Genomic DNA, 26,752 nt, shown 5'->3' on the forward strand with positions numbered 1-26,752 from the left:
ACGTGTTCTAAGAGTTTGACTAGGCACGATGTGAGGGATATGGCCTCAGGTTTTGAATTTCCAGGCTCTTGAACGGCTTTGATATGAAGGTAAATTTCGCGTGCCTCCAGGAGGTCAGCAGTTCCCCTTTTTCCCAGCAGTTGTTGAAAAGTTTGGTGATTTCTTCCATCGAGGTGTTGTCGAGATTCCTAATTAGCTTATTGCTTACCCCGTCACCTACCTCATCCACACATCACAGATCTCGGACACAAGACAAGGTCTTTGTCTTTTCAGCGGCCTCATCCTGCAGACTGGCCGCCTCTCTGGCTTCCGGAGGTACATGCCAAAGAGTCTGTGCAACTTATAGAGAATGTTAGAATGATAGGCGCTCAAATGCCTTCGGTAAGCCTTTTTTTCTATTCATAATTCATACATACTTTTTCCCAATGGTCCATATTGTGAGGGCAAATTCATGAATATTTTCAAGTATTTATACTTTTGTGAATACGCCCTTTCTAATCATATGTCGGTGTCGGTCAGTCACGTTATTATATTGCAAACGTCGTGACACGCTTCAATATGATGCACTGTGATTTTGCTTGCAGGTATGTCAACGGAATAAGCAAGTAACTAGAACATCGATCAATAGAGTGGAGAGCTGGGTCAGTTGGTACTTATGGGTAAAGTTTGAAACTACCAGTTAGGACGCACAGAGAGATATACACAGGACAACGCTGAACTTACAACTGAGTTTATTTCTAAGACTTTTACATTCATCTATACCCTCCAGCTAAGAAGCAACGCATGCGCACATGACAAGAGAGAAAAATAGAATATGATAATCATGAGTAAAATGAAATGCCCGTCACAGCACGCTACCTATGTGCGCTGTAAGGTGCTTAATAACTGAACTTTTTTGTCGTACAAGGTCACAGACGCATCAATGACACAATTGTGATCATTTCTAATAATCTATGCCTCCAAAATTTCGCATTGACTCTTTGTTGTACCCCGCCCCAGAATAATGGTTTTCTTAAGCAACGGCCTGCATTTATGCTTCGTCAGTGTTTTGGCAAATTCGCCCCCTCATCGGAAAGTACTGATCTTTCATGCTCACGAAGTCAGGCATTTAAGCACCGACCTTTCTGTCCAACATACATTTTCCCGCATGATAATGGTATGCAATACACAACTTCATTTCCATGATGTAGCTGCTGACATTTTAGACTGCTTGAGGTCATGTTCTAAAGTACTAACATCACGAACTGCCAGACCGCAACTATATTAGAGTCTTATACATCGTTCTAACATATCATGACAACTGGAACTTTGCTGGACCTAAGCACCTTGCACAAAGAAAGCCTTGCTACCATACAGCGCATGTCATTCAAAGCTGATTAAAAGGAGTATAGCTAACCTGTGTCTCAAGAACGCGCTCCAGACCAACTGCTTTCCCACCATGCAAGACAGCTTTCTGCAACAAAAGCAACGTTTGACTGAATCAGGGTTCCCTATGCACGTAATTCAAGGGATCTCTGAAAATCTGCTCAAGACAGTAAAGACGAAGCAGGCGTAGCCGGCAGATCAAGTGGAAGAAACATTGAAGCTATGCCTTACGTGCATGCACACACTTTTACACGACATAAAAAAGGTCGCCAATCGTCAAGGTTTTCAAGTGGTTTTTTTGCGGTCCACGTAAGCTGGCTAGTTTGTGAAGCAATGTTAGTAATTCTCAGCGCGCGGTTAACCACGAGACAGTTTGTTCCCAGTTACGAGCAAGTTGTGCATTGCATTCCATTATCACGCGGAAAAATGTACGTTGGAGAGAAAGGTCGGTGCTTAATGCTCGACTTCATGAACATGAAAGATCTTTCCGACGAAGAGACGAATTAGCCAAAACACTGCCGGGAGCATAAATGCAGGCAAATACTTAAGGAAACCATCATTCTGGGTCGGAGTAAAAGAAAGAGTCAATGCAAAATCCTGGAGGCCATATCATATTATTAAAAATAATGAGAATTGTTTAAGTGCACGTCTGTGACTTTGTACGATAAAGAATTTCAGTTCTTAAGCTCCTTACAACGCACAAAGATAGTGTGATGTGACGGGCATTTCATTTTCGTCGTGATTAACATTTTGTATATTTTCTCTTGCCATGCGCGCATGCATTTCTTCTGCGTTGAAGGGTATATATGAAGGTGAAATTCTTAGAAATAAACTAAGTTGTCAGCCCAATGTTGTTCTGTGTACGTCTCTTTATCTGCGTCCTTCCGCTTGTTTCAATTTTTACCAACTGAACATCGATATCTACTCTTTTACGGATATGGATATTTAGAGCTATTTTCCATGCAGAAGGCAAAGTACTGCCTTCTAAAGATATCACAAATGGGTCATTTCACGCTATAACTGACGCAGTACATTTTGTTCACTTTTTTTCTGCGCAAAAAAAAACAATTACATACATTAAAGGACGTTATGAAAAAATTGGAAGAAACACTATTTTGGCAAAAACAAACTTTCTTCGCGGAAGTCGCGTTCTAAAATTCGCGAATATATTGTAACGTCATCGTGCATAGAGTGTAGAACAGAGGAGTAGAGGCTAGCCGGAACGACTAGCAGAAAGCGTGCACCGCCAGACGAGTAATTTTTTTGATACAGCAAACCATCGCGAATGCAGAAAGGGTTCGCAGATGCCGGATCATGAGCTTTTTCAAAAAGTGATACCAAGTCTTGATCTTTTCGTTGTTCTCGCTGGAAAGTGGCAAGATCCGGAAATTGTACGGAAACGGCGGCAAGATAGTCGTCAAAGTTGTCATCGCAGAGGGTAGTTGCGAGAGGCAGCCGCGAGAGGCAGTCAGCGTCAGCGTGTTGGCGGCCACTTTTGTAAGACACTGTAAAGTTGAACTCCTGAAGGCGTAATGCCCAGCGGGCCAGCCGACCGCAGGGGTAACGTAGATTCACCAGCCAGCAAAGCGAATGATGGTGGGTGCTGACTGCAAAGGAACGTCCATAAAGGTACGAGCGAAACCGCTGTACGCCAAAAACGACGGCAAGGCACTCTTGCTCCGTCTAGGTATAGTTGCGTTCAGACTTGCTAAGGGTGCGACTTGCGTAAGCGACAACGTGTTGGTTTCCGTCATGCCGTTGTATGAGCACAGCACCCACGCCGATGCCACTTGCGTCAGTGTGGAGTTCAGTGGGAGCTGTCGGGCTGAAATGACGCAGTATGGGCCGCGAGGTAAGAAGAAACTTGAGCTGGCGAAACGCAGAATCACATTCAGGAGTCCATTTGAAAGGCATATCCTTCTGCAAGAGGCATGTGAGGGGGTAGGCTACTTCAGCAAACTTAGGGATGAAGCGTCGAAAGTAAGAGCAAAGTCCCAGGAAGCTCCTGAGTTCTTTCACAGACTTGGGCTCTTTGACGCAACTGACAGCTTCAATCTTCTGTGGGTCAGGCCTAACACCGTCTTTGTCAACCAAATGCCCAAGCACAACGATCTGTCGTTCACCGAAGCGGCACTTCTTAGAGTTCAGCACAAGACCCGCTTCCTCCATGCAGTTAAGGACCACAGCTAAACGGCTGTTATGCTCGGCGAAGGTCCTCCCGAAGATCACTACGTCATCTAGGTAACACATGCAAATTTGCCACTTCAGTCCACGCAAAAGAGTGTCCATAAATCTTTCAAAGGTAGCCGGAGCGTTGCATAGGCCGAAAGGCATCACGTTAAATTCATACAACCCATCGGGAGTCACGAATGCAGTCTTCTCCTTGTCTTTCGGATGCATCGGTATCTGCCAATATCCGGACCGTAAATCAACAGATGAAAAGTAGGAAGCTGAATGGAGGCAGTCAATGGCATCATCAACACGTGGGAGCGGGTAAACATCCTTCTTGGTGACAGTATTGAGGCGGCGATAGTCGACACAAAATCGCCAGGTGCCATCTTTTTTTTTTCACGAGAATCACAGGGGCGGCCCATGGGCTAGATGATTCCTGAATGATTCCTCTTTTCATCATATCACGCCCCTGTTCGTCAATTATCTTACGTTCTGAAGGTGAAACACGGTATGGTGTCTGTCTAATCGGGTGTGCAGATCCAGTGTCGATCATGTGATGGGTGCGGGAAGGCGGAATCGGTGGTGGCTGATCTCCAGCAAAGTCGAACACGTCCGCATGTTTCATAAGAACCTCCATCAATATTCGGCGATCGTTGGTGGGTAGCGATTGATTTATCATGGACTGAAACTGGGAATCAGCATGATCTGGACGTCTAGTTGAACGAGCAACGCCGTCACTGAACGCGGCGATATGCATAGAAAGGCGTTCTTCAAAGTCGGCGAGTTTCAAACCACGCGGCAATACGGCAGGTTCATTGGTATGGTTGACAGTCCAAAGCGTGGCACGGCTCTCGTTCACTCGAACAACGCTGCGGGGCACCAACACACTCTTTTTAGCACCGGAAAGGGAAGCGGGTTCCACCAGAGCGTCGAAGGCATTGGGAACCACGCCCGAAGACACAACTGGGACGAAGATGGCGGACATCACCGGAACGACGGTATCCTCGAAGACAGAAAACACTTGGACAGCCCGCGGCGAGTCGTCTATGAGGGCCGATCGAAGGCTGGGGCTTATTGATATCTCGCCACTGTTGAAGTCGAGAGTTGCGCCACACTGCTGTAAAAAGTCAACTCCTAGAATAACGTCGTGCGTAGAGCGAGGGAGCACCGTAAATTCAGTTCTAAACTCGTGTCCAGCCATCGCTACATTTACATAACAAATACCAAGTGGAACCAACAATTCTCCCCCTACACCTCGAAATATGACAGTTCTATCCCAACCAAACATAATTTTGCGGCCGAGACGGTTGTTAAAATCTAAGCTCATCACGGAAACTGCAGCACCCGTATCCACTAAGGCCATAACACAAACACCACCCACTAACACTTCCAAGCGGTTCTTCAGCATAACTACCGGTAGGGGAATTGGCAATATCGATGACCTGGCGACCGCACCTCCATCGGCCGCACACGCTAGTTTCCCGGTGGCGGAGAAGAACGGCGGGGAGAAGGCGATTGTCGGGAGCGGCGGGCAGGAGGAGTCAGGCTGCGACCAAAAACTGGTGAGTCGTTGCGTGGTGGTACGTAACGGTAGGAGCCCGAAGGAGGGGGATAGGTCGGGTCACGGACTTCTGGACTCACGGTAGAACGGCGATTCCACCATTGGCGCTGGTAGCGTGGTGGCGGGTTCCGACGGCGGCAGAATCTGGATATGTGGCCAAGCATACCACAGCGGTAACAGACGGGTGGTTCACGAGCACGGTCCAAATAATAGTCCTCGGTAACAGAATCGAAGCGATCAACAAACTCCAGCCGCTGGGGTTGTTGCGGAGGAGGTGGCGCCCTGTAGTGGGTACGAGCTGGGGGAGCAGGGCCATATGAGTCGTTTGGGTGGTTACGGACGGGAGGAGGAGCGGTAGAACGCCAAGAAGAGCGCTGGATGGGAGCTGCCTGCAAGGAGCAGCTATCACAGGGGATTGCACTGTGGTTCACATCTTGATGGCGGGAGAGCTCATCACGGACAATTTGGCGAATCATGTCGGCCAAATGCGGGGGCTCATGTGAATGCTCGTGAGAATCCACGCTTGCAACAGTGGTCACGTTAGGCAGACGGCCGAATTTCGGGGTTATGCGACGCAGCTTTAAAGTTTCGAACGTACGACAGTGCTTGGTCACGGCCGTGGGGAGAATCCAAGTGTTCTTTTGTAATTAAAAAGTTGTATACGTCCACCGCGATGCCCTTTAAGAGGTGGCCAACTCTGTCTTCGTCGGACATGCTCGGATCCACCGCTTTGCAGAGTTTTAGGACCTCTTCTATGTACATTGTGCATGTTTCACCAGGCCCTTGGGCTCGCTGGAATAAAGTCTGCTCAGCGCATTTCCGTTTTGCCGTGGTATCCCCGAAACAATTTCGAATCTCCTCTTCAAAACGCTCCCAGCTCGTTAATGACGCTTCATGGTTCTCAAACCATGTCAGGGCTGTGGAGTCCAAGAAAAAAACAACATTTGCCATCATTACAGTGGCATTCCAGCGATTGCACTTGCTCATCCGCTGGTAATTGGTGAGCCAGTCGTCCACGTCTTCGCCAGCCTTGCCAGAAAAGGTCCGCGGCTCACGGTAATGCTGCCATGCAGGTGCCGCTGGACCTGGCTGCCGTGCATCGCAGTCTTGAATCATTGTGGGTGTCAAAGGAGGGAGCCCAGCGAGTCGTCGGCTCGAACGAGGTAGAGATGTATCCGTGGTGATCTTTCAGCACCTTCCACCACACTGTTAAGGTTTATTTACAGAATGGTTCTGCACCTTAGCCTGATGTGCTGACCAACAGATGGTGAGCTTCCTCTTCTTCCACTTCTATCCCGGAGAGCCTCTTTTTGCACTTTGATCTCTTCTGTTCGCATGCCTGACAATATTATAATGTGGACAACTTCTCACTATTTTCGTTAAAGCATGTCAGCTCGCGCCGGTGCTTACGGCAGCATGTGGAAACATACATGCGTGCGCTTTCTTACCTCAAAAAGTGAAACTTCAATGACGTTATTGTTTGTGGCAAATCCCGTTTTAGAAATCATTTAATCCTTGAGTTCTCCTTATTTTTTATTTTTTACGTGAATGAAGATGGCGTTTAGGAACCTTTTGACATGACATGTTTTCTGGAACCTAGTTTTATTGTTCCCTGTGTTTGAATCCCAAACTTGCATTGTACCTTTGCAAAACAAAAAAAAAATGGCAAACACCCTAAATTTTGACAAAAATGCCGCATTGAAAGCCCAAAAACCCCTTTTGATTCTCTCTGCGTTCTGAAAAAAATGTGTACGAAATACGAAAACGCATTTTGTGGTGTCTCCGCGCGTGAATGAACACACGTGGTTGAAATTGGAGAGTGACGTTTCCACCGTTTGTCCACATCAAGGCAACGGTGCTGAGTTGGACGTCCGCTGGCCTGGGAAAATTTGATGCGACCAGCTAAGTTCGCGCCATATGAACCACTCAGGATGCGCTGTAGCATTATGATGGCGTCAGCGCAAAATTTCAATATTGTTCGTGGGGAAGGCTTGCGATACATTGACTGACGACTTCGACCGCCTGTAAGTTTGCGTCTCATGAACCTCCCGGTACTTGGCACCACCGCGTGCCGGAAGAGGAGAGAGAATGCCCCGAGGACGTCTCTGTTGGACGTTTCCTTATTCGGGCTTTTAAAGGGCTCCCCTGTACACATGTTCAAAGTGAATTTATGCCCAATCATTTTGGTTTAGTCACATGCGCATGCGCATCTGTAATGTGAAATGTGAAAGAGAAGAGAAGCTGCTAGTGATTGCGCGTGCTGAAGCAGCGACAGCAACCACAGAGACTGAAGGAATTATCCAGCTCGGAGAGCATGATTGGGCGAAGGCTGTCGCAAGTCCAGTAGACAAGTAATCTGGTCGGTACCGGATAGCTGCTACCTCCATCTGTGTGCCGTCCTAGAACCTGCTACGCCCTTCCGGCAATCCATTGCATGTTTATGTAAGCCTAACCTTGCAAATGGAACCGTGTAAATAGAAGTGCGCTTCGATGCTTTTTGTTTTTAGTGTTAAAGCACCACAAGAGGTCATGGTCATCACACTCTCTATCGGCTGGGGAACTTGAAAGACCCGTCGGGAAGACACGCGCGTTTGAGCCGCATACCGGACTTAGTTTCAATTCCACGCGCGAGGCCATGTTGTGGCGGCCTCACGAAATAGCTTATCCAATCAAAAGCGACGGAAAAAATACTATTTAACACTACTCTAAGTCGGTGGTGGTGAGCAACTGAGTTCTTTAGTAAATCGCAAGAAAACGCTGCAGAAAGTTTGAATTACCGAGTTGTTTTATCTCACGAACATCTGGAAGCACAACTTAAAAGGCAACAGTACTTTTGACGGCATCTTTTTTTTTTTTTCTAAATTCACCAAACCTTCAAGTTGGGCTAGTTGGCTCTTGTTCAGCATAATTATGTCCTGTTCTTTTTTACTGTGCTGCATATGTCAAAAGGAATAACGCCGATGAAGAATAACGTGTTTGGTCGGCATTTTTAATGCGAGAGCATTACGAGGCTATGTCGGCTAGGTCGTGTCGTAGAGAACGCGTGTGTGTACAGAACGAGTTCGCAGCCGTTGTTTCGTTGTTAGAAGAGTAAAGGCTGGTTCACATGCAAGCGATTGAGCGAACTGAGCGGCGAGCGGCAGCGACAAGAGCGAAAAATTTCCAACGAGTTGGAACTACGTCGCTCTCACCGCTCGAGCCGCCGCGACAGCTCAGAACAGGTTTTTGCGTCGCCGCGGCAGAAATCGCTAGCGTTTTCGCTTGCATGTGAACCAGGCTTTAGGATGAAATGAGCGGTTGTGATAGATTGATGATGAGAGGATGCTGCAGATAAACATATTCCAATAGGATAATTAGGTAATTATAATAAAAAATGCAAACATAAAATCAATCAGACGTCGAAATAGCTGTACGACTAATGTCGACGTCCAAGGAATGTGATGTCACTTCAACCAGAAGTGCTTTTGTGATTCTGACCTAATGAGTCAAATAAATGCGTGAGCCAAATCAGAAGTCTGGAATGAGTGTCAAAATCTCGCATCGGCGAGATTTGTCCGCGAGGTGTATCAGCAAGATTCCACGAGCGACAGATACTGCGCCTTTCTTTTTCTGTAAACCAGTTATAGCCCACCAGTGAACTTAGATGCGTTGAACGAAGCGCGGGTGATGTTCCACAAGAGAAGCGCGATGTACCGTAGGCAGCAGCAACCCTCAGCCTTTGGCATTTGTCCACTGCAAATTCTGCAGTGCTCTTGAAACTTCTTTATTCTGACATATGAATCTATTATCCGACCATACAATATTTCGTCAAACCTTCATTTGGACTGTCCTTTAGCGAATTTCATTTATGCTGAGTTTTTGGAAGAGTAAAGAAATGAAGAAACCAAGCCTTTGTAACTGCGTCTCACCGCCAAGTATTCGGCAGCATGACACATTGTTGGCTGCGAAGTTGATTCTCTTGCAGACATTGTAGCAGATTTCATCCATAGATACTTCATGTGTTCCTTTACGCTTCAAGAGCGAGCATGTAGTTTGCTCCCATCAGAGACTACCCAGCTGCGCAGAACAAAAGGGTCGGTTTCTTCGGCCTTGTACCTTCCTTTTTTTGCCAATAAAAATCATCGTGGCTTATAGAGCTACGTGTCTGCATTAAAATAATAATCCAAAGTATTTTGTTAATGTTTGACTACCATGAACAAGAGACATCGCCATTTTTTCCATTTTCATCTCATGATACGATTACATTATGACTAGTTATGATTACGGAGAAAATGTACCAATCCGCCGAAAGTCGAAACATTGGAGGAATAAATTTTGAAGAATAGTGTACCATATAATAACACCTTTTTCCCACAAAAAAAAATCCGAATTCGCTTATTGCTTCGTTGGAAAGCGAAAGATGAAACTTTCGTAGATATTGAACATTTTGTCTAATTTCTCTTGTCATTCCCATAGGGTATTTTACAGAGTGGCAGACTTGGTCCTCACCAAAGACTACAACATTGACGTTTTGTGGGAGAAATTTTGTGTAAAATGGTAAGAATACAATTATTTTTGTATTCGCCTCCAGTCCATGGTGCCCGAAGAGAATCGTTGTTTCTGTGACGGTGAGGATTGTTCCTTCTAGCATAATATATGTTCTAGCCTTTCACCATACTATCCTAGAAGGTAGGAGCGTAAGATTAGGAATCAATACAGTTTAAGAGAACCCGGGATAAAATCATTCGCCATCTCGTTTCATTCTAAGCAATTTTACCCAAGTGTTCTTGTTATTCGTTTCGTGTAGGTGCGAGCCTATATAATAGCGCGCTCGCCTTCCCGTCAGGTTGTTGAGATTGCGTCACTGCGTGCGACGACCCGCCATGTTGGTCTTGAATCCTGATGGCGACGGCTATGGCCAGTGGTTCCGCTTTTGCGACATCCTTGACATAATGTCATAGTTCGATGCCCTGCCAAGTAGCCTCTTCTAATTGGATACATTGGTGATGCGGGCCAAGTCTGTTTGGACTTCAACCTATATGAATGTCGAAACAGCTATTGTGAGTTTACCTGTCTCGATGATGATGCTGATGCGGCCATTCCCCTTTGTATAGGGGGATCACAAAGTTCTGGATCAAGCCTCGACATGGGCCTTGATGTCGATGGTTATCCTTCTATCCTTCTGCTGGTCGTTGTACATATGTAGATATCAATTTTACGTAGATCTACTCTCCTGAGGAAGTCAGATGTTGGGGCTGCCTATTACTAGTCCTTAGTGGCTGCCACAGTACCTACCTTGAATGGATTTCCTTGGTCGCCTGTATTATTAGGCGCTGATTTCGCACTCCAGAACAATTTCCCTAGCTCCGAAAGAACCGTCCCCGACTGAGACAGATAAGCTTTTGTGGAAGTCGGGGACGGTTATGATAGTTGCTATTTGTATCTCAGGACCATATGGTTGTGTCGCAATTGATTTTTCTTATGGGATTTAGCTCTCTGCTTTATATTGCTCCTTGTGTCGCAATAAACCATTTATTTGTTAGTCAGCTCAAGTGTGTTTCGCATTTCTACACGTCCCGTTCGTTTCAGCATGTTTCTTCCTTTTGTTCACCACCTGCATAACCCGGTAGAGTATATTAACGAAGAATTGTGGAAGAATTGGACCAGATAATATCAGCTTGCAAATACGACGACATTATTATTATACAGGAAGTCACCAGCTCGCATGCTATAGGCAACCGTCGTCCGATCTAAATAAGTATGGGTACAGTGGGAAACCGGACATCTTGTATGGAGACAGTACGACTTGAGAAGAAGGCCGACATGTTCTTCAATATTTCACCCAGTAAAAAAAAAAGAAGAAGAAAAGATTAACAAGGAAAGGAAGTAAAGCCCATAAAGATGATTGCAATATTACGTTTTTGGCCGCCTGGCCTCCATTTTTCCGGTAATCATGTTAGTGCCTTGATCTATATAGGTGCGGACAAGAGCAAACAGATCCTCCTATATTTTTATAAACTTTTTCGCCATCTCCTTTATTGAAACTGAAAGTTACAGGCCGCGCACTGTAGTAGTGGATACTTGCGCGCTTTTACGTGGACCAAATGCAGCCATTTATAAATCTAGTTTGAACGAAATGGCATCTTTCATTTACTTCTGCCCCACCTGCACCTCAGTGTGAATTGAAAAAGGCTGCTCTACAGCTGAGCGTTTCGTCCGTCTCGAAAGCTCAGAGCGAAATGTATTTACAAAAGCAGCGCTGCCTCTCGATGTGCCTATACAAAGACCAAAATACCACCTGGGAAATCGGCACATTGCGCACCCTCTGTATAAACTTGTTTTTATGGCAGAATGCCTTATTATCTGTAATGCTTCTTATGAAAACAAATTCTGCGTTGGACTAGAAACAACACTTTTTAATTGTTTATTTTCTGTGTGTGTGAAAATAGGTTACTACAAATATTAATCTTGCGCATGCATCGGTGCTGACCGAAAAGAAGAATTCCTTACCTAGAATAAAACACAAATCTATGATGTATTCTTTATTTGCATCACGTTCAAGTTGGATGTACATCGCTCAATCAACTTGCAACGACGGGCATCATAATAAATAACTTAATGCATTAGGCGCACAAAAATGACTTTAAAAGGTTTCCCTAAAAAAACACCTTCCTGTCTTCCTCCCGCACAAACTGTCCCACACAAGTGTCCCACGCAGGAACACTTGAGCTCAGTTTCTCTTCTTTTTTTTTTAAATAAAATGGCCTTCGCATTTCAATACGTAGACTATATAAATTAAAGCTTCCAGCACTTGGAACATGACGAGGATACATTCGTGAATACGCAACAGCACTCGCAGAGCGAGTCTTTCACGCATATATCCTAACGCCTAACGACCTGCCAAAAACAATCAGTCTATAGGTAACTATTCGGCAAGGCAGTCGTATTTAGAACCCTTAGGCTGTGTACACAGCTCAATTCTCCGGCTTCCGAAGGTTGAATAGCGAACGTCGCCAACACTTAGTCTGCCCGTGAAGGTGGAAGAGCCATTCTTGGAACACACATGAATCGCCCTTACTTACGCATACGGCTCGAGAGCAAGATCACTAACATACGTACTTCAATGCTCGTCACCGCTTGCATGTCCCTTTCAGGACATTGTTCTACAATAAAACTCCACCGTCCTTGAAGCCGCTACCGCAGTTTCAGGAAGTGGGCCAGTACCTCGTACCTCGGCATACTGGAAACATTGTGCAAAGCACATCGTACAAAGTTGTGACCCGATAAGTGCATAGCATAGTTTCCCCACAATCCCTAATTTCATCCTCAGACTTGTCCATAAGAAACAAATCTCACAAGAGCATGTTACTCAAGAATATCCTACTCTGAAGGTTTGGTTTAAACCAGTTTACATTCAAAAGCGACATCAGCTATGAGGGATGCTTTTCGATCGAGGATACATTTTCGGGGATACCTTGCTTTTCGCCTCCATTCAAAAGCGGGCATGGTGGCCGGGATCGAGCCCGAATACCCAGCAGGGCGCAGCATGTGCTGATCGATTGACTTTTATACTGCCGGCTCGAATGTAGATATATGTGCTTTGGAAGTGCAGCATACAAAATAACCGTGAAAACAGCAAGGCTTAAGCAATACACGCCATTTTCACTTTCTATGCCGCCTGCATCGCCACATAAAACCTTTTTAGGAAAATGGAAGTTGTAGACGTATTAGAAACATTTCATATGAGTTTTTTTTTATGTCAGCTTCGAAATGGGCATAAACATTTTCTACCTTGCGTTTTTCTCGATAGACTAGAAAAAAACGACATGCAAGCTGAGCAGATAAGTGGCCACTGTGAATCAATTTATTTTCATGCAGAAAACTTAAAAAAAAAGCATTTTCACTACTTTGCAATGAACACATTCTGTACACCCTAACTTATCGCCAGGACTAAATACACGTCTAAAAGGCAGGGTTCCTAACCTATACCTCTTAAAGAAGTTATCGCATTTTAAAATATCTTCCTAAAATAGAATAACATTAAAAGCGCCATTAAATGCTATTACACGCTATTACAGCGAATTATTTCCGAGGGTATGTACATTTCGGCGATATTTCCTGTTTCTACATTCACTTCAATCGACCGCATGCGTAACGAGTGGACAGAGATCGACACATCTAGCTGTCCGACTTAAGTATCAGTTTCTGCCATTTTTTCCTTGCCCTTTATGTTCCTGGTGATATTCGCTACTTTAGTGCTAGACCTTCATGCCGAAAAAAACGGCTTAAGTAGACGTATTTTCTTGCGCCAGTCTTGATGCTTTTGTAATTTGATCAATATCACAAATGCAGCGTCACTTGAACACACTGTCACTGAGTATCTGAGCGCTTGACTAGCGAAATATTCTACGTAACCAAAGTGCTCCCCTATAGAGCTCAGAGATCATTTGCCTACACAGTTGTCTATCTGAACAGTTAGCGCAAGTGTCCGGCGTGTTCCTCGCACTTGTCAGTCTTCACTGGTCACTTAATACAGGTGATTTCTGAAGAGGTTTAAATTTCAACGCTTTTACCGCATGCAGAAGTTGGCTGCAGCAATTAAGCCTGGTGACGCCTCCGCTCTATATTGTCGCGGCACACCAGCAACGTCAGCAGAGCAGCCACAGCAATGTTGAGTCCAGCGAGCATGAAGTAAAGTTTGTCGTATGAACCCCTTGCATCGCGGAACAACCCTGCGTTGAGGAATAAAGTGCTTGTCTCAGTGAGGGACCGCCACACTGCACGGCGCACCAATTAACTTACCCAATATGGCGGCCGCGGAAAGCCACACGGGTAGACCGACGATGCCCGCCACGCCGCAGCAGAAGCTAAACCTCTCCACGCCGATGTAGTCAGCCATGAGCACCGGCTTGATGCACAGGATGTATCCCTCCGCAACACCGGCCACGCATCCCAGAGCCACAATGTGTCCAAACGCCGAGACTAGCGGAATGGCCACGAAGCAGACTGCGGCTGCAAGTAAGCATGCCACGGCAGCAGGCGAGCGACTAAAAGCAAATCTGTCCGTTAGAAAGGGCAACAGCACTCGCCCGAAAGGCTGGGCTAAGTAGCCGTAAACAACAATTTTCTTGGCACTGGAGAGTACTGTTCCTTTATCCACGATGTAGTCCACTATGGTGGTCGAGTAGGTGGTGAAAGTGTAGTCCGAGATCACTTGGAGGAGCACAAGCACATAAAATGCCGGTATGGAAAATGCGGCGAGCACACTGTTTGATGAACTAACGGACACAGGAGGGCCTGGACATGACTGCGCGCGTCGTATCCCGGTCTCGGATGACGACACGTTCAGTGCTTGCTCTTCGTTTTCGACACAAACTTCTGCCACTTCTGTATCTTCGTCGGAATGCAGCCTGCTGTCATATACCCCTCCTGTTCCGCAAACCTTAAGTGGGCAGGGACTCTTCATCAGCATAATTACAGGCAACATATTCATCATTAAACCGCCGATGAGAAGAAGGCAGCCTTTTAATCCGTACGTTGCAGTCAAATAAGACGTTATGGGTACGGCAGTCATTCCAGCAATCATTGTACCACCGTCTTTGATGGCAATTGCTGTAGCTTTGTACTTGTCAAAATAGAGCATCAGGTACATGGCGACGCCCAGCAGCGTGGTTCCAACGCCAGCTCCTGAAAATAACGAAGGTGAACGACACGAACGTAAACTTGGAGTAAGCAGAATGCATTGCTAAATCAGACTCAGGAAGATTAAGAAACCCAGGGCATTATATCGTGTTTTAACGTATCATTTCCATCATTCTACATCCATATTGTTACGGTAAAATACAGTTTCCACGACGTCTCTTACCTTTCTACTGCGTGCTATTGTGAAATGTACGGACTACAAGGGACACAATATTATATTAATATTTTTTTCTCATAGGAGTAAACTGACACCGATATAGTGAGACTAAAATATACACCTCAAAGCACCCGAGTGATAATTGCAAGGGACTTCTAGAGAAACCTCTCTGAAAGCACAGTAACCTTCAACTATCCTTAATTTTTACTATAAAAACAGGCACATCATTGAGCACTTGTACAGCGCTTGAACATAGTCATTTTAAAACAAGTATATTAAAATAAATATTGCTATACCTTTAACACGCTCTACTAGTTATGACAGATATCATGGTCTGACACACACTACACGATACACCGTCATTTGGTTTTGGCTACAAATATTTCACACAAGTTCTTGCGCTTCTAGCATAGCACAATGAATTCTTGCTCATTTACAGTTTCTGGTTTCCGTCCGTCCGATCGTTGCGTTGGCAACAACTAAGCCTAGCTTTTCTATTTATGTTTATGCTCTGATTTGCTCCGAATGAGCGTGACTACTACCATCCGCGACTAAGGTCAAGGACAAAGCTAATGAGTCGTAATTAATCCTAACCAAGCACAGGCTGGAAAATCAAGTTTTTAAGTGTCTGAAAATGGCGTAACAAAAGACGTTCCTAAGCGTAACTGAGCATTTTAGTCATATTTATGCTTGATAGCCAATACACAGGAATCCCTTGCCCCCATTGTAACGCCTGCGCATAATTTTCACGCAAGTTACGAGCGCTGTTAGGGAGGGCGGCGGGTGAGGGGGCACACTGACTACCCCCCATTGCTTCCCAGTTTCCCGCAGCGACGCTGCCGTAGTCTTCCCTCACTTCTCCCGGCCTACCCGGGACACCTCACCTCGGTCCGAGCCGAGCGAATCTTTTGCAACTTGCTCGGTGTCATTGGGCGGTCGATCGCGCACGGGCGGGCTTCATGATTTACGCCGAGAAGACAGTCGCCGTCACCCAGAATCGCCCGGTCGTCGTACGCTCTTATCGCTGCGGGCCATGAGTGCGAAGCCACGCCAGGTGAGCAGAACACTCCTAACCTCTTTGCGTTTGCTTCCTCTTTTGTTGCGTTTCTATTTGACCCCCGTACGCGAGCGGGACGTTCGCTCACTACGGCGGTTGTATTTGGGTCTTGTTAATTTGCCGTGTATAATTACTCGGGCACAATAAAGCTTGTTCGAGTGCACAACTAGTGTTTGTCCTCTCTGGCCTGAACTCGCCGCAACGGCGACTTCTCGCACCACGGTTTGGGGGGTCACAGCTCTATCTGTTAGGGCTGGCACGCCGACGATCTTTATAAACAAATGGTAATTGTATCAAAATAATCTTGAGGAACTTAACACCCCTTAAGAGCAGTAAGGCGAGAACCTTTGAGCTGATTCTACTGTAGTGTTTATCAGGCAGAACCTCGCCGATAACAGAGTGCTTGTTTCTTGCCGGATTCGAGGTGAGCAGCTCCACTGGGCGGCGATGGCGAGCGCTCGTTGCAGTTCTAGGTCTTCACACCTGGCTACGGCCGCAAGGTAGTAGGTTAAGGCTCTTGGTTGTTGGTGGGAGGGGTAGGAGTTCGATTCGCGGTTCAGGATTATTTTTTTTTTCCTAAAGATTGACAGAAACTCGCTGATATCTCGCAAACACTTTCTGAGGGCGGAAGGGCAGTGATGAACCTACAAAAGATTTCGCCTTAAAAACTGTATAATATACAACCGAATCCTGCATCGCGTTGTGTTTCGTCGGAGAATTTCACACTGCATGCCATTTTCGAAGCATCCAGGAAATAACTAAGGAAGCGCAACTCCGTACTTTCCTTTGCTATTTTGTCACTCTCCATACCTTGAAGGACTCCGAAAGTAACTGTAAGCCAGGCAATGTTGGGTGCAAACGAGGATGCCACGACCCCCGTAGAAGCCATCACAGCACCCGCAAAAGTTATTTGGAAAACGGTGAGCTTATGTTGCACCAGGCTCACCAGCAGACCTGGAGAGATCGGGGGAAAAACACCACAAGTGCAATTTAGCACTGGAATGTAGCGGAAATTGTAAACAATTTCGGAGGAAACACAGCCTTCTTACGCGCTGAGAACAGTCACGTTGAGCGCTTTTTTGTCACCGTAAAGAGCTTAGGAAGCTTAAAGACGTGCTTCCGACATCTCATCAATGACCTCTTTAAATTGTACAGCTGTTTTGTGAAATCCGCGAAATTAATTCGGTGAACAATGCATGCTTGAGGCGACACAAAGGACGCATTCAATTTGCCTTCAATCATCAGAATATATAGCGCATTGTAACCACGGAAAGCGAAGTTGGTTGGTTTCTTAGAGAAAATATTGCTGCAGACGACGGCAAAGAAAGTACAGGGAGCTTGCTAATATCTAAGTTTAGGACCCCGCACAGCGTCTACATAAGTTTCCGTGGAACACGCACACAATTCGGAAGCTCTACTGCTTCTAACTCTCGTAAAGGACTGCATCAAAGATAAAGCAGCCTGGAGCAGTGTATGGTTCATTTCTCCATTTTACACCTACACCACATCTGACTTTCTGCGGTACCCTTCTTAAACATGCAGGATAAAGAATAAGCTTGGAATTAACAGAGGAAACTCTGGTACCCCTTTCGAATCAGTTCAAAAGATGTAGTTTGATTTGGTTTGTTGGGTTTAACATCTCAAAACGACTCAGGCTATGATAGACGCCATAGTGGAGGGCTCGGGAAATTTTGACTACCTGGTTCCTTAAAGTGATCTGATATCGCACAGCGCGTGGGCGCCTAGCTTTTCGCCCCCATCGAAAAGCGGCCGCAGTGGTAGGGATTCGATCCCGCATCCTTGGGCACAGCCGTCAAGCGCCACCACAGCGGATCTGTCGTTCATTTTTGAATGGCACAGTTGGCAAAATTTTTCGCGGGAGAGAGATCGACACGGGAAACCGGCTGCCATACCTTTCACTCTGCAGAATGCTCAAGTGATAATGACCACCTCTCAGTTCAAGGCTTGCGCTCCTTTAGAAAGGATGCAAAACATATAGAGCAAAATAACGCTGCGATAGAGAATAGAGAATAGGTTCTGGTATGTTGGCGATTCTTTCTAAGAGGGAAATAAAGATTAAAGATCACTGCAGAATCTGCATTGGAGTAATGCGAAAGCACGGAGGCTGTTGTTGGTTGCTTCTAGTTGCCTAATTCACTTCTTGTTTACCCATTTTAGTTTTTGGTACTTTCAAATTGCGCGCCAATCCCTTCCTATGCCCATTTTTCACGCTACTTCCGGTTGCGTGACGTCACAATCTCTACGTCACATTAATTCCCTTCTTGCTTACCCATTTTAGTTTTTGGTACTTTCAAATTGCGCGCCAACTCCCTCCTATGCCCTTTTCGACTCTACTTCCGGTTGTGGGACGTCACATTCCTGACGTCAGCCTAACTGACTGCCTTAATTTAGTCTTTGGTACTTTCAAATTGCGCGCCAATGCCTTCCTATGCTCATTCGTGGCTCGACTTCAGGTTGCGTGACGTCACATCCTTGACGTCACCTTAATTGACGAAAACATGAATAGTAGAGAAGCCTTTGAACTGCTACTGCGGAGCGAGACCCCCGCGAACCAGCAGCAAGCAATATGCCTAGCGGCTGAAGCAGCGAAGAAATACTGTCGCATCGCCTGTCTTTAGTCGCGGAAGCTCCGGCCCCCATCCCATAGGCATACGTGCCGGGGGCGGAGAGTAAGGGGCCTCCTACATCGGTGGAAACAACAACAACTGATTTAGTTAACTATTTAGTGTTTGATACATTCAAATGTGGCGCAAGCCATTGGCTAAGGAGACCATTTCCGTCTTTCCATTTACATTTTTATCTCTAATAATTACCTAATTAACTTATTGGCTTTATTATTTTTTTCGGACGCAATACGTCACCCTCTATCAATTGACATTGCTCATTAACCTTTACCACTTCTCAATTACTCACAACTGCTGCGGACACGATTTTGGGATTGCGGCGGATCAGATCATGCTTGCGCATTTTCGCCATAGTTGACGAGCTCTCTCGAGTTGTGACCATGCTTGTCTGTGGCTCTAAGTGCTACCGCCTGTGCCTGCTGTTTCAAATGCCACTGCGTCCCTTCTTACCTGCTGTAGACGTCAAATGCCCACTGATGCAGACACTCACAGTAGGTAGGTAGGTGACAGAGTTCAATGGCGCAAAGGCGGCTAAGGCCAAAGAGCGCCAAAACAATGTTTGACTATATGATGTGGGAGATGAGACGGAAAAATTATTCGGTGTGTATCAACACCGACACAAAATCCATGTAAATGGCTGGAATCGGAGGATAAAATAAAATTTAAATGAAGCTAGTGTAGTATTCCCTTCGTGAGGCCAGCTTTACAAAGCTGCACCATTCCCGAAACTGTCGGCGGAATAAACTGAAAAAGGCACGCTCTAAGTTGTGCAGAGTAAGGCTGAACGATCCATACAGGAGTGAGTGGCACAGCTGCACCATTCCTAGTGCATGACAGCTAGGGATCTGAACTCCAGTATCCTAGTGAAACACTGTCGGCCCGTGGAATAAGAAAACCTGTTCCAGATTGCTGAAAGGAACACTCCATAAGTTGCTGCAGGCGCCGCGTAGGCGTACTAGCACAGCACCTCCAGCATTCAACAAAGTCAATGCACTAGGCTTTGCAAAAACTCCTCCCTTTAAACCACTCCTTTAAACAGGAAATCGGCAACGTGTTTCCATGGCACTAGCGCGCCTGTTTACTGACTGCACGCATGTATGAATTTGGAGGCTGGTCGCTCATCGTCGCGTCGGTACAGCCTTCTGTTGACTCATACTTTGCCCATTGTTACTTCTACACTGTACCTGTGCGCATGATACATTTCTCAGTGCATAATTAATGCTGAAGCATTGCATGTCTTGTTGATACAAATGGAGGCGGTGTCTATGGCACAAAAATCCCGAGCATGCTGCTAAAAGGTGGTGGTTGGCAGGTGGCATGGCCATGTATTGATTGGTCGGAGGTTCGTATGACGTCACGAGACTGCGTGTCATGGTCGAATATGCTGGAAGTGCCAACTTCGGCCATGTATTTGAGACGCAAATCGAACCTGCCGGGGCCCCAGCACCCCGAGACGCAATAATTGTAGGCAATGCAGGCCGCTCATACGACATGGTTGAGGAGGCTTTATATTCATGTTGCTCCTGCCAATGTCGGCAACACACACCACGTGCCTCCTCACGAGAATGCCCTTGGCAGGTGGTAGCGTAAGGTGGGATGGTCGGGCACTGAGTGGTCGGACGTAAGGTGAGCTATAGATGTAAAGTGTAAAGCTTATACAAACATTAAATAGTCGTAACTCAGTCATAATATGACTCCTAATTCAGTCATTATGCAAAGCAGCATGATTCGGCACATTACAGAGTAACGAAAGAACCTCGAATTCTCATACGTAAGCAGTTCTAAGTGTCTGCAGAATTTTCATGCTGCTGTGCGATTGGTCAGTGTTGATGTTAATATAATGTAAAAGCGGCTAATATCAGACCTGTTTGCGATTACTCGTGACATGTCAGGTGAAAACTACCATTGACAAAGCAGTGAAGGAATTAAACGTGTCGGTTCTGCACTCTTGCCATTGTTGCGCGTTGTGTGTCTATTTATTTTTATTTATTTATTTACAGTAACCTTAAAGACCTCCAGAGGTGTATTAGGCCTGTATAAATGGGGTAGAGGACAACCCTGTACGCTCACAGATAAGACAGGATGCAAAAACAGAAACATTAGGCCGTCCTGCACCTCTCTGTGTTTCGTGTTTTATGTGTGCTGTTTTAGATGGATCGCTACCAACTAGCCCAAATTTCGACATTCCTGAACTATAGCGAAGAAATACCGACAAAAATTCATAGTAATTGTCAGTACACGCAACGTCACTCAGCAGATCGTTCCAAAGTTGAATAGCCAAAAGCAAAAGTGAAAATTTGGACGAGTTATTCCTGCAATGCGGTGGGATGGTCGGTGCGATAAGAGATGTATGATGTGGGGCGAATATGTTAAATTTCAAACGTGGAAGTGCTGTGATAGAGTTTGAAGAAATGTGAAGTCTGCTGCTGCAGTGTTTTGTATATTCAAGGAGGTGTCGAGCTGTGTACTTTCTTGTTATAAAACGAATCGCACACTTTTGCATCATTTTTGTATCCTCGCGCATCAATTTTACCTAACGTTGTCTGCTACGGTAAGTAAGCATGATGCGGATTCCAAATATAGAGGTATATTCGAGATAAGGTCTGCCTAAGGTGTTGTGTACCAGAAGTTTTGTGTCAAGTGTAGCCATGTAGAATGGTTTCCGAGTTAATCATAGTACTTACTCACTTTGCTAGTAATGTATTCAACGTGCTGATTAAAAGTTAGGTTAGTTGACAAGATGGCACCAAGGTATTTGAACTGATTAGCATGCTCAACTAAGCCTTATTTATATTATAAGAAGAAGATAAGTTTAAGCGACGTGTAGTGATTGTCATTACTTTAGTTTTGTTAACGCTAATTTGTATCAGCCACGCGCCACACCATGATGATAATGCAGTCAAATCCTTTTGCGAAAGAAGTGCGTCGTTAGGTGAATTATTTCACGATAAATGACAGAGCCACTCGCATAAATACGAATATTGGACGAGGCACTATTGGGCAGATCGTTTATGTAGAAAATGAATAAAAGACAGATCACTGGGCAACTCCAGATTTAGCACCACTGGCGATGAAATAACATTATCTAGTACGATCAGTTTATTCCAACGGGCTGTTTCCCATAAAATGCTTTTATCTTGTAGTACTATAATTCGACCGGCATGATTCAAACCTCCTTGGCCTTTTTTTTAGTATTTGTGCGTATTCTCGTTCCTCGTTAATCCTTAATTACCCTATCTTTACTCGGGCAATTTTATGACAGCGAGGACACTATAGAAAATGGATAGTAGATGCAAGTATGAAGTTGGTACGGGCGTATACATTGTCGGTGAGGCGAGCACTCATCTGCTGTGGCGTAAAACTCGCAAAGTGGTCGCTTTCCGCATGAGGCTTCCTATACCTCTCCTTTCATCAGGCTTCATTTAAGGTTTAAGCACTTGCGAAGGGGACGGCACTGAAATGTAGAGCGACGCAGAAGCGTACGCGGTCACGATGGGACGCAAGGCGGACAAGAATATAGAGAAGCAGTGGGTCCTAGTGATCCCCTGGCATCTAACATTGGCCCGATAAAGACGAAATACCACCAGCTGACGGCGCAGCAGTGACATACTTGATTCTAAATGCCCAAACGCGCTTCGAACTGCTGCCGCCTCTGCCGCTGGCGTTGGGCGATGTCTAACGTGTGTATGCGTGTGACACGGTGGTGCCATATTTGGGGAAGGCGCGGATGTCTCAGGGCGAACACGTCTCGTCTCGTTAAATTTCGTTCGGTGCCCGGAATTTCCCAATTCGGCTCCAGGATGACAAGAAATCGGTGCCCGCATGCTGGCTGTCCATTTCTGGATCAACGTCACGTCAAGTTTGCCAACAACGGAAGCTCTAAAACCCTTCATTCTTAAATATTATAAATTTGTGTACTCATGGTAGAAACGAGACCTGGCGCGGCTATTAAGCTCGAATGCTAATTTAAAAACCGCCTTTATCAGTCTCATAGCGCTGCTTTAGCGAGGGTTGTCACTAACACTACTCCGCTACGTCACGGCTTCGATGACTGTCCAATCACGTGACTACCCTCCGTATGCGCCTCCCGCTACCTTCGACGTCTTCGAGTTGGGCAGCGTTCTCCACTCGGTCTCAGTTAACGGACACGGTGTCTCACCTACGCATCCACCGGCGATGACGATGGCACTCTGCGGCCACGCTGCTTGCTCGCGATGGACACCGTACACGCTCATGAAGAGCACGTAGAGGTATCCGTAGCTGGACGAGGCGAGAAATGATAGGAAGGCCACGATGGCGGCCGCGAAAGGCACGCCCCAACAACTGTCCACCGGGAGCTCACGCCACGGCCGCCGCCCGGGCGCGGTGCTCGAAGGCAGAGATCCGTACCCAAATCTTGAACTTCTGGATCGTTTCCTGAAACACGTAAAAGCAGACATGTATCACTCGAAGTTGCCACTCTGCACTATGACACGTACTACGTGATGAAGCAGTGGCCATTGACAAGTGGTCGCGATAAACTTCAATCCGGGCGTCATCCGCGTTTAAGTTCGAGCCCAACATAATACAAAGGTTGAGGAGCGAAAGACCAAGCGGACGCTGATGACAGCGGATGATTATGCAATGTCGCCAGTAAGCAAATCGCCCGATTATCTGCACTGTTGACCTTGGTCACAGGGCAACTTACAATTTCCGCATCGCTACGCCGCACTGCAACACAAGTTGCCAAATGAACCAAGATAGGAAAAAGCGCTTTCTTAAGCTCAATTAAGATTAATGCTGTTAGGAGTAATGAAACATAAGCTCCGGTATTTTTTTTTTGTTCCGGCTACTTCAACAATTAGTCGGCGTTAATTTTTTAAATATATGAACTTAAAAGTTTACGTTTGAGGTGAAAAGTTACCAAGCTTCATAAGAATGATTCCACCCCGGATGCGTCCGCGAGGAAAACCTTCCTTTTTTTTTTTCTCGGCGAAAATGGCAGCCCGTAAAATAAAACATACCGTTTGTGCTTGGATCGGACAGCATTAAGCGGAGAAATGCAGATGCAGAGCAAACAAGCAGACACAGCACGAATTTCCTTCTTTTTTTAGTTTCTTTATCCTTCGTGCAAGTCAGCGATGTTCGATTCAACGTGAATCGAAGATAGCGTGAATCGAACAGCTGTTGTCGGTATTTATTAACCCCTGAAAGCATGCTACGTGCGTTCAAATGTTCCTACTGTCAATAAGCACGAAATATGAAGAGAGTACAGCGCCCTTATCGGTGTCTTGGTAAAGCGCTGCCAGTCCACATGCACCCCTCTATTATGTGGAAAAGGTTACATCGGGAAGACCGACTGATCCTTAATGAACCGCTGTTCGAGCACCATGGGAGCATAGAAAAAGCTGTCATTAAAAGCCATCTTGAAGTCTTCTCTCCCAGGTTTTCGGAAGCATGTGTCATCACAAAACACTAAGAAGAATTGACCCGGGTGATCACCGAAGCGTTTCTAATAAAATAAAGCAGGTGAAATGTGTGTAAGCATCCATTTTGCTTCATTAACATCAAAAGAACTTCGTAATCTGGTTAAGCGTGTGCCATGGCGATAACCTTGTATAGAATACACTGCCATATGTTCGCTTTATTTTCCCTTTCCATTGCCTTTTCAGTTTCAAACTTGTTATATCTAGCTAGATATATGTGCAATAAAATCTCAGTTCCAGTATAGCGCTGTGTCCGTTTCTGTAACCTTCCGTGTTTCCCTTCGTACACTTTAAAATTCTTTAATAGTTGATAGCGTGCCGCGGATAGGCGCCTACACTTCTCTTCACACGAATGGCATCATAAAATCTGCCGTTGATTGTGCGCTTTTACAATTCACGGATGAGAGCGCTTTGATAGCGCCGCTATAGCTATAGCACGCTGCAACGTGCTCTTTATAAAGCGATAGGGCTAAAGGTCCCGATGCGCAAAAAGAAAAAAGAAAAAAATCCGCCATCATCCTTGTTTTGAGTGAAAAGTTACTCTGGCAGGTGGTAGTTTGCAGGAGGCATAGCGGGGCGCTGATTAGTCAGTGATCGTGTTACGTCCCGAGATCGCGTAACATGGCCGGCGGGTGGGCGAAGCCAGCTGGGGCAGCTTCTTAAGATTCGAAATCGGAGACAGGTGAGATGAGGACACCTGAATCTCGAATCAGAGACGCTACCCCTATAGGCCACGCAGGAACGTTCGTATGCGGCTGAGTTAAACAGGGCTTCATATTGATGTCGGCTTTGATTCGGTTTGGTTTATGGGGTTTACCGTTCCAAAGCAGTTCAGGCAATGAGGGACGCCGTAGTGGAGGGCTCCGGATGTTTCGACTGGGTTCTTTAGCGTGCACTGACTTCTCACAGCACACGGACGCCTTGCTTTTCACCTCTTTAGAAAAGCGGCCACCGAGGCCAAGATTGGACCCCCCGTTCTTGGGCACAGTGGTCGAGCGCCCTAACTACTGCACCACCACGACGGGGCGTCGATGTCGGGTGGTCATGCATATAGTTGGATAATTTAATGTAATGTGCTCAAGATTTTGCGTGAAATAAAGCACACGTGTGCGAACCAAGATTCGCAAAGGGAGCCGCAAGTGGGAGCCCTTATTGCGATCTCACCTTGCCCGTAAAGGTGGAGCTTAAATGCCCATTTTTTTCGGCTCAGTGGAATTTCGACGAAGTGCTACGGTACAGCCACCTCAAATTGGTCAGGTCGTATTATTGGCGCTCGACAACAACTTCCCAGTTTTCACCTAGGCGTTTAGCTAGCGTCAAAGCCTAATTCACTCGGCTGAACAAAAAACGCTACCATGCACTTCATAATATTTACCAATATTCCATTATTTGCAGTTCGGATAATGTTTTTGCTCTTTTATTTTAGTAATGAATTTCAGTCGGGACAGCCCTTGTATTATGAGCTTTTTATAACCGCTTTTGACGCGCATAAGCTAATTCGGGTGGTTGCTATGCGCAATTGTTCATGCTTCCAGATTACAACGGTGCAAAACAGTGCTGAAATACGGGAGAGAACATATTGTGCTCAATATGACCAGTGAATGTTAAATTTCATACCACGGAGACACCACAATATTTTATGCAAGTGACGTTGCTAACGAGAAACAGATAAAGATGTGAAAGAAAATAAAAAACGACTCTTCGCTTAACGATTGTATTTTGAGCTTGTTAGTGGGTAACGATGAGAATTTTAAGCGTCAAGAAAGCATACACAGCAGAGAATACGTCATGTCTACTTCTCTGGTGTCGTCATATTAATCCTCATCTCACTCAACATCCTCAACATTATAAGGAACTATAGGCCACAAGAAAACCTCACGCAGCCTGGAGCTATTCGGCCCCAGGGAACAAAGATGGCCGTAGTCGCTCTTCACAGGCAGCGGTTTCAGTACACGTAAGCACAAGATGGAGAATTTAGGTTTATTTGAAGAATGAAAAATGCTAGAAAGGTGTGCGGGCTAAAACTATCGGCAGCCACAAGTCGGCATCCGCGAACGCAAAACGCTGCCCGTTCCGTCGGGAGTGATGTTTGAAGGTATAGCGCTCACCGTAAAGCAAAAGGCAGCTGTTCGCTTTCCGCCATCGCAGGTCACTTGGCGGTCGCTGCCCGGGAAAATGAAAGTTGCTTTGGGGCAGCTAAGCCCGTACGCTTTCATTCATCGACACGATCTGCCATCTGCTGCGCGGTGACGTGCGCAATCGTCTCATTGTGGTCAGTGAAGCTGCACCTCGAAACTCGGCAGCGCAATGATTGGGGAATGCCCACCGCTGCACACCTTGTGTCAGGCACGTAATCGCCCTTGGGCGAGCAGATCAGCCACGTGATTACTTCCTCCTGGAGCACGCCCGACGAAGGCGATATCAGTCAGTGTACCCGCGGTTACAATGCGCGCTGATCAAGCTATCTCCGAACGATCATCTCGCGGGTTCGCAAATAGATATAGCATTGCCGACCGCACTTCAAACGCCTCCATTCGTTATCAGTGCATGTCATATTATACTCTATCACAGTGTAAACCGTATAGGCGAGGAGGATGTACGCGAAATGCGCTGTACGCCTGCGGTTACATAAGGTGCCACGCCTCACCT

The 26,752-nt window shown here is 46.0% G+C and overlaps 1 protein-coding gene across 1 annotated transcript; it reads right to left on the minus strand.

Moving 5' to 3' along the window:
- Positions 1 to 11,616: 11,616 nt before the first annotated feature.
- LOC146194590 (monocarboxylate transporter 12-like) lies at positions 11,617 to 26,428 on the minus strand. The gene is made up of 5 exons (XM_084597455.1): positions 26,212 to 26,428; positions 22,798 to 23,054; positions 16,804 to 16,947; positions 13,880 to 14,764; positions 11,617 to 13,809 (listed from the first exon to the last, which is right to left on the minus strand). The coding sequence occupies exons 1-5, from the start codon at positions 26,244 to 26,246 to the stop codon at positions 13,676 to 13,678; spliced, it is 1,455 nt and encodes a 484-aa protein (XP_084453581.1). The 5' UTR covers positions 26,247 to 26,428; the 3' UTR covers positions 11,617 to 13,675.
- Positions 26,429 to 26,752: the final 324 nt, after the last annotated feature.

The sequence above is a fragment of the Amblyomma maculatum genome, chromosome 3 (genome assembly GCF_055883805.1).
Source record: "Amblyomma maculatum isolate TAMU_Amacu chromosome 3, ASM5588380v1, whole genome shotgun sequence".
Classification (NCBI taxonomy): Eukaryota; Metazoa; Arthropoda; class Arachnida; order Ixodida; family Ixodidae; genus Amblyomma; species Amblyomma maculatum.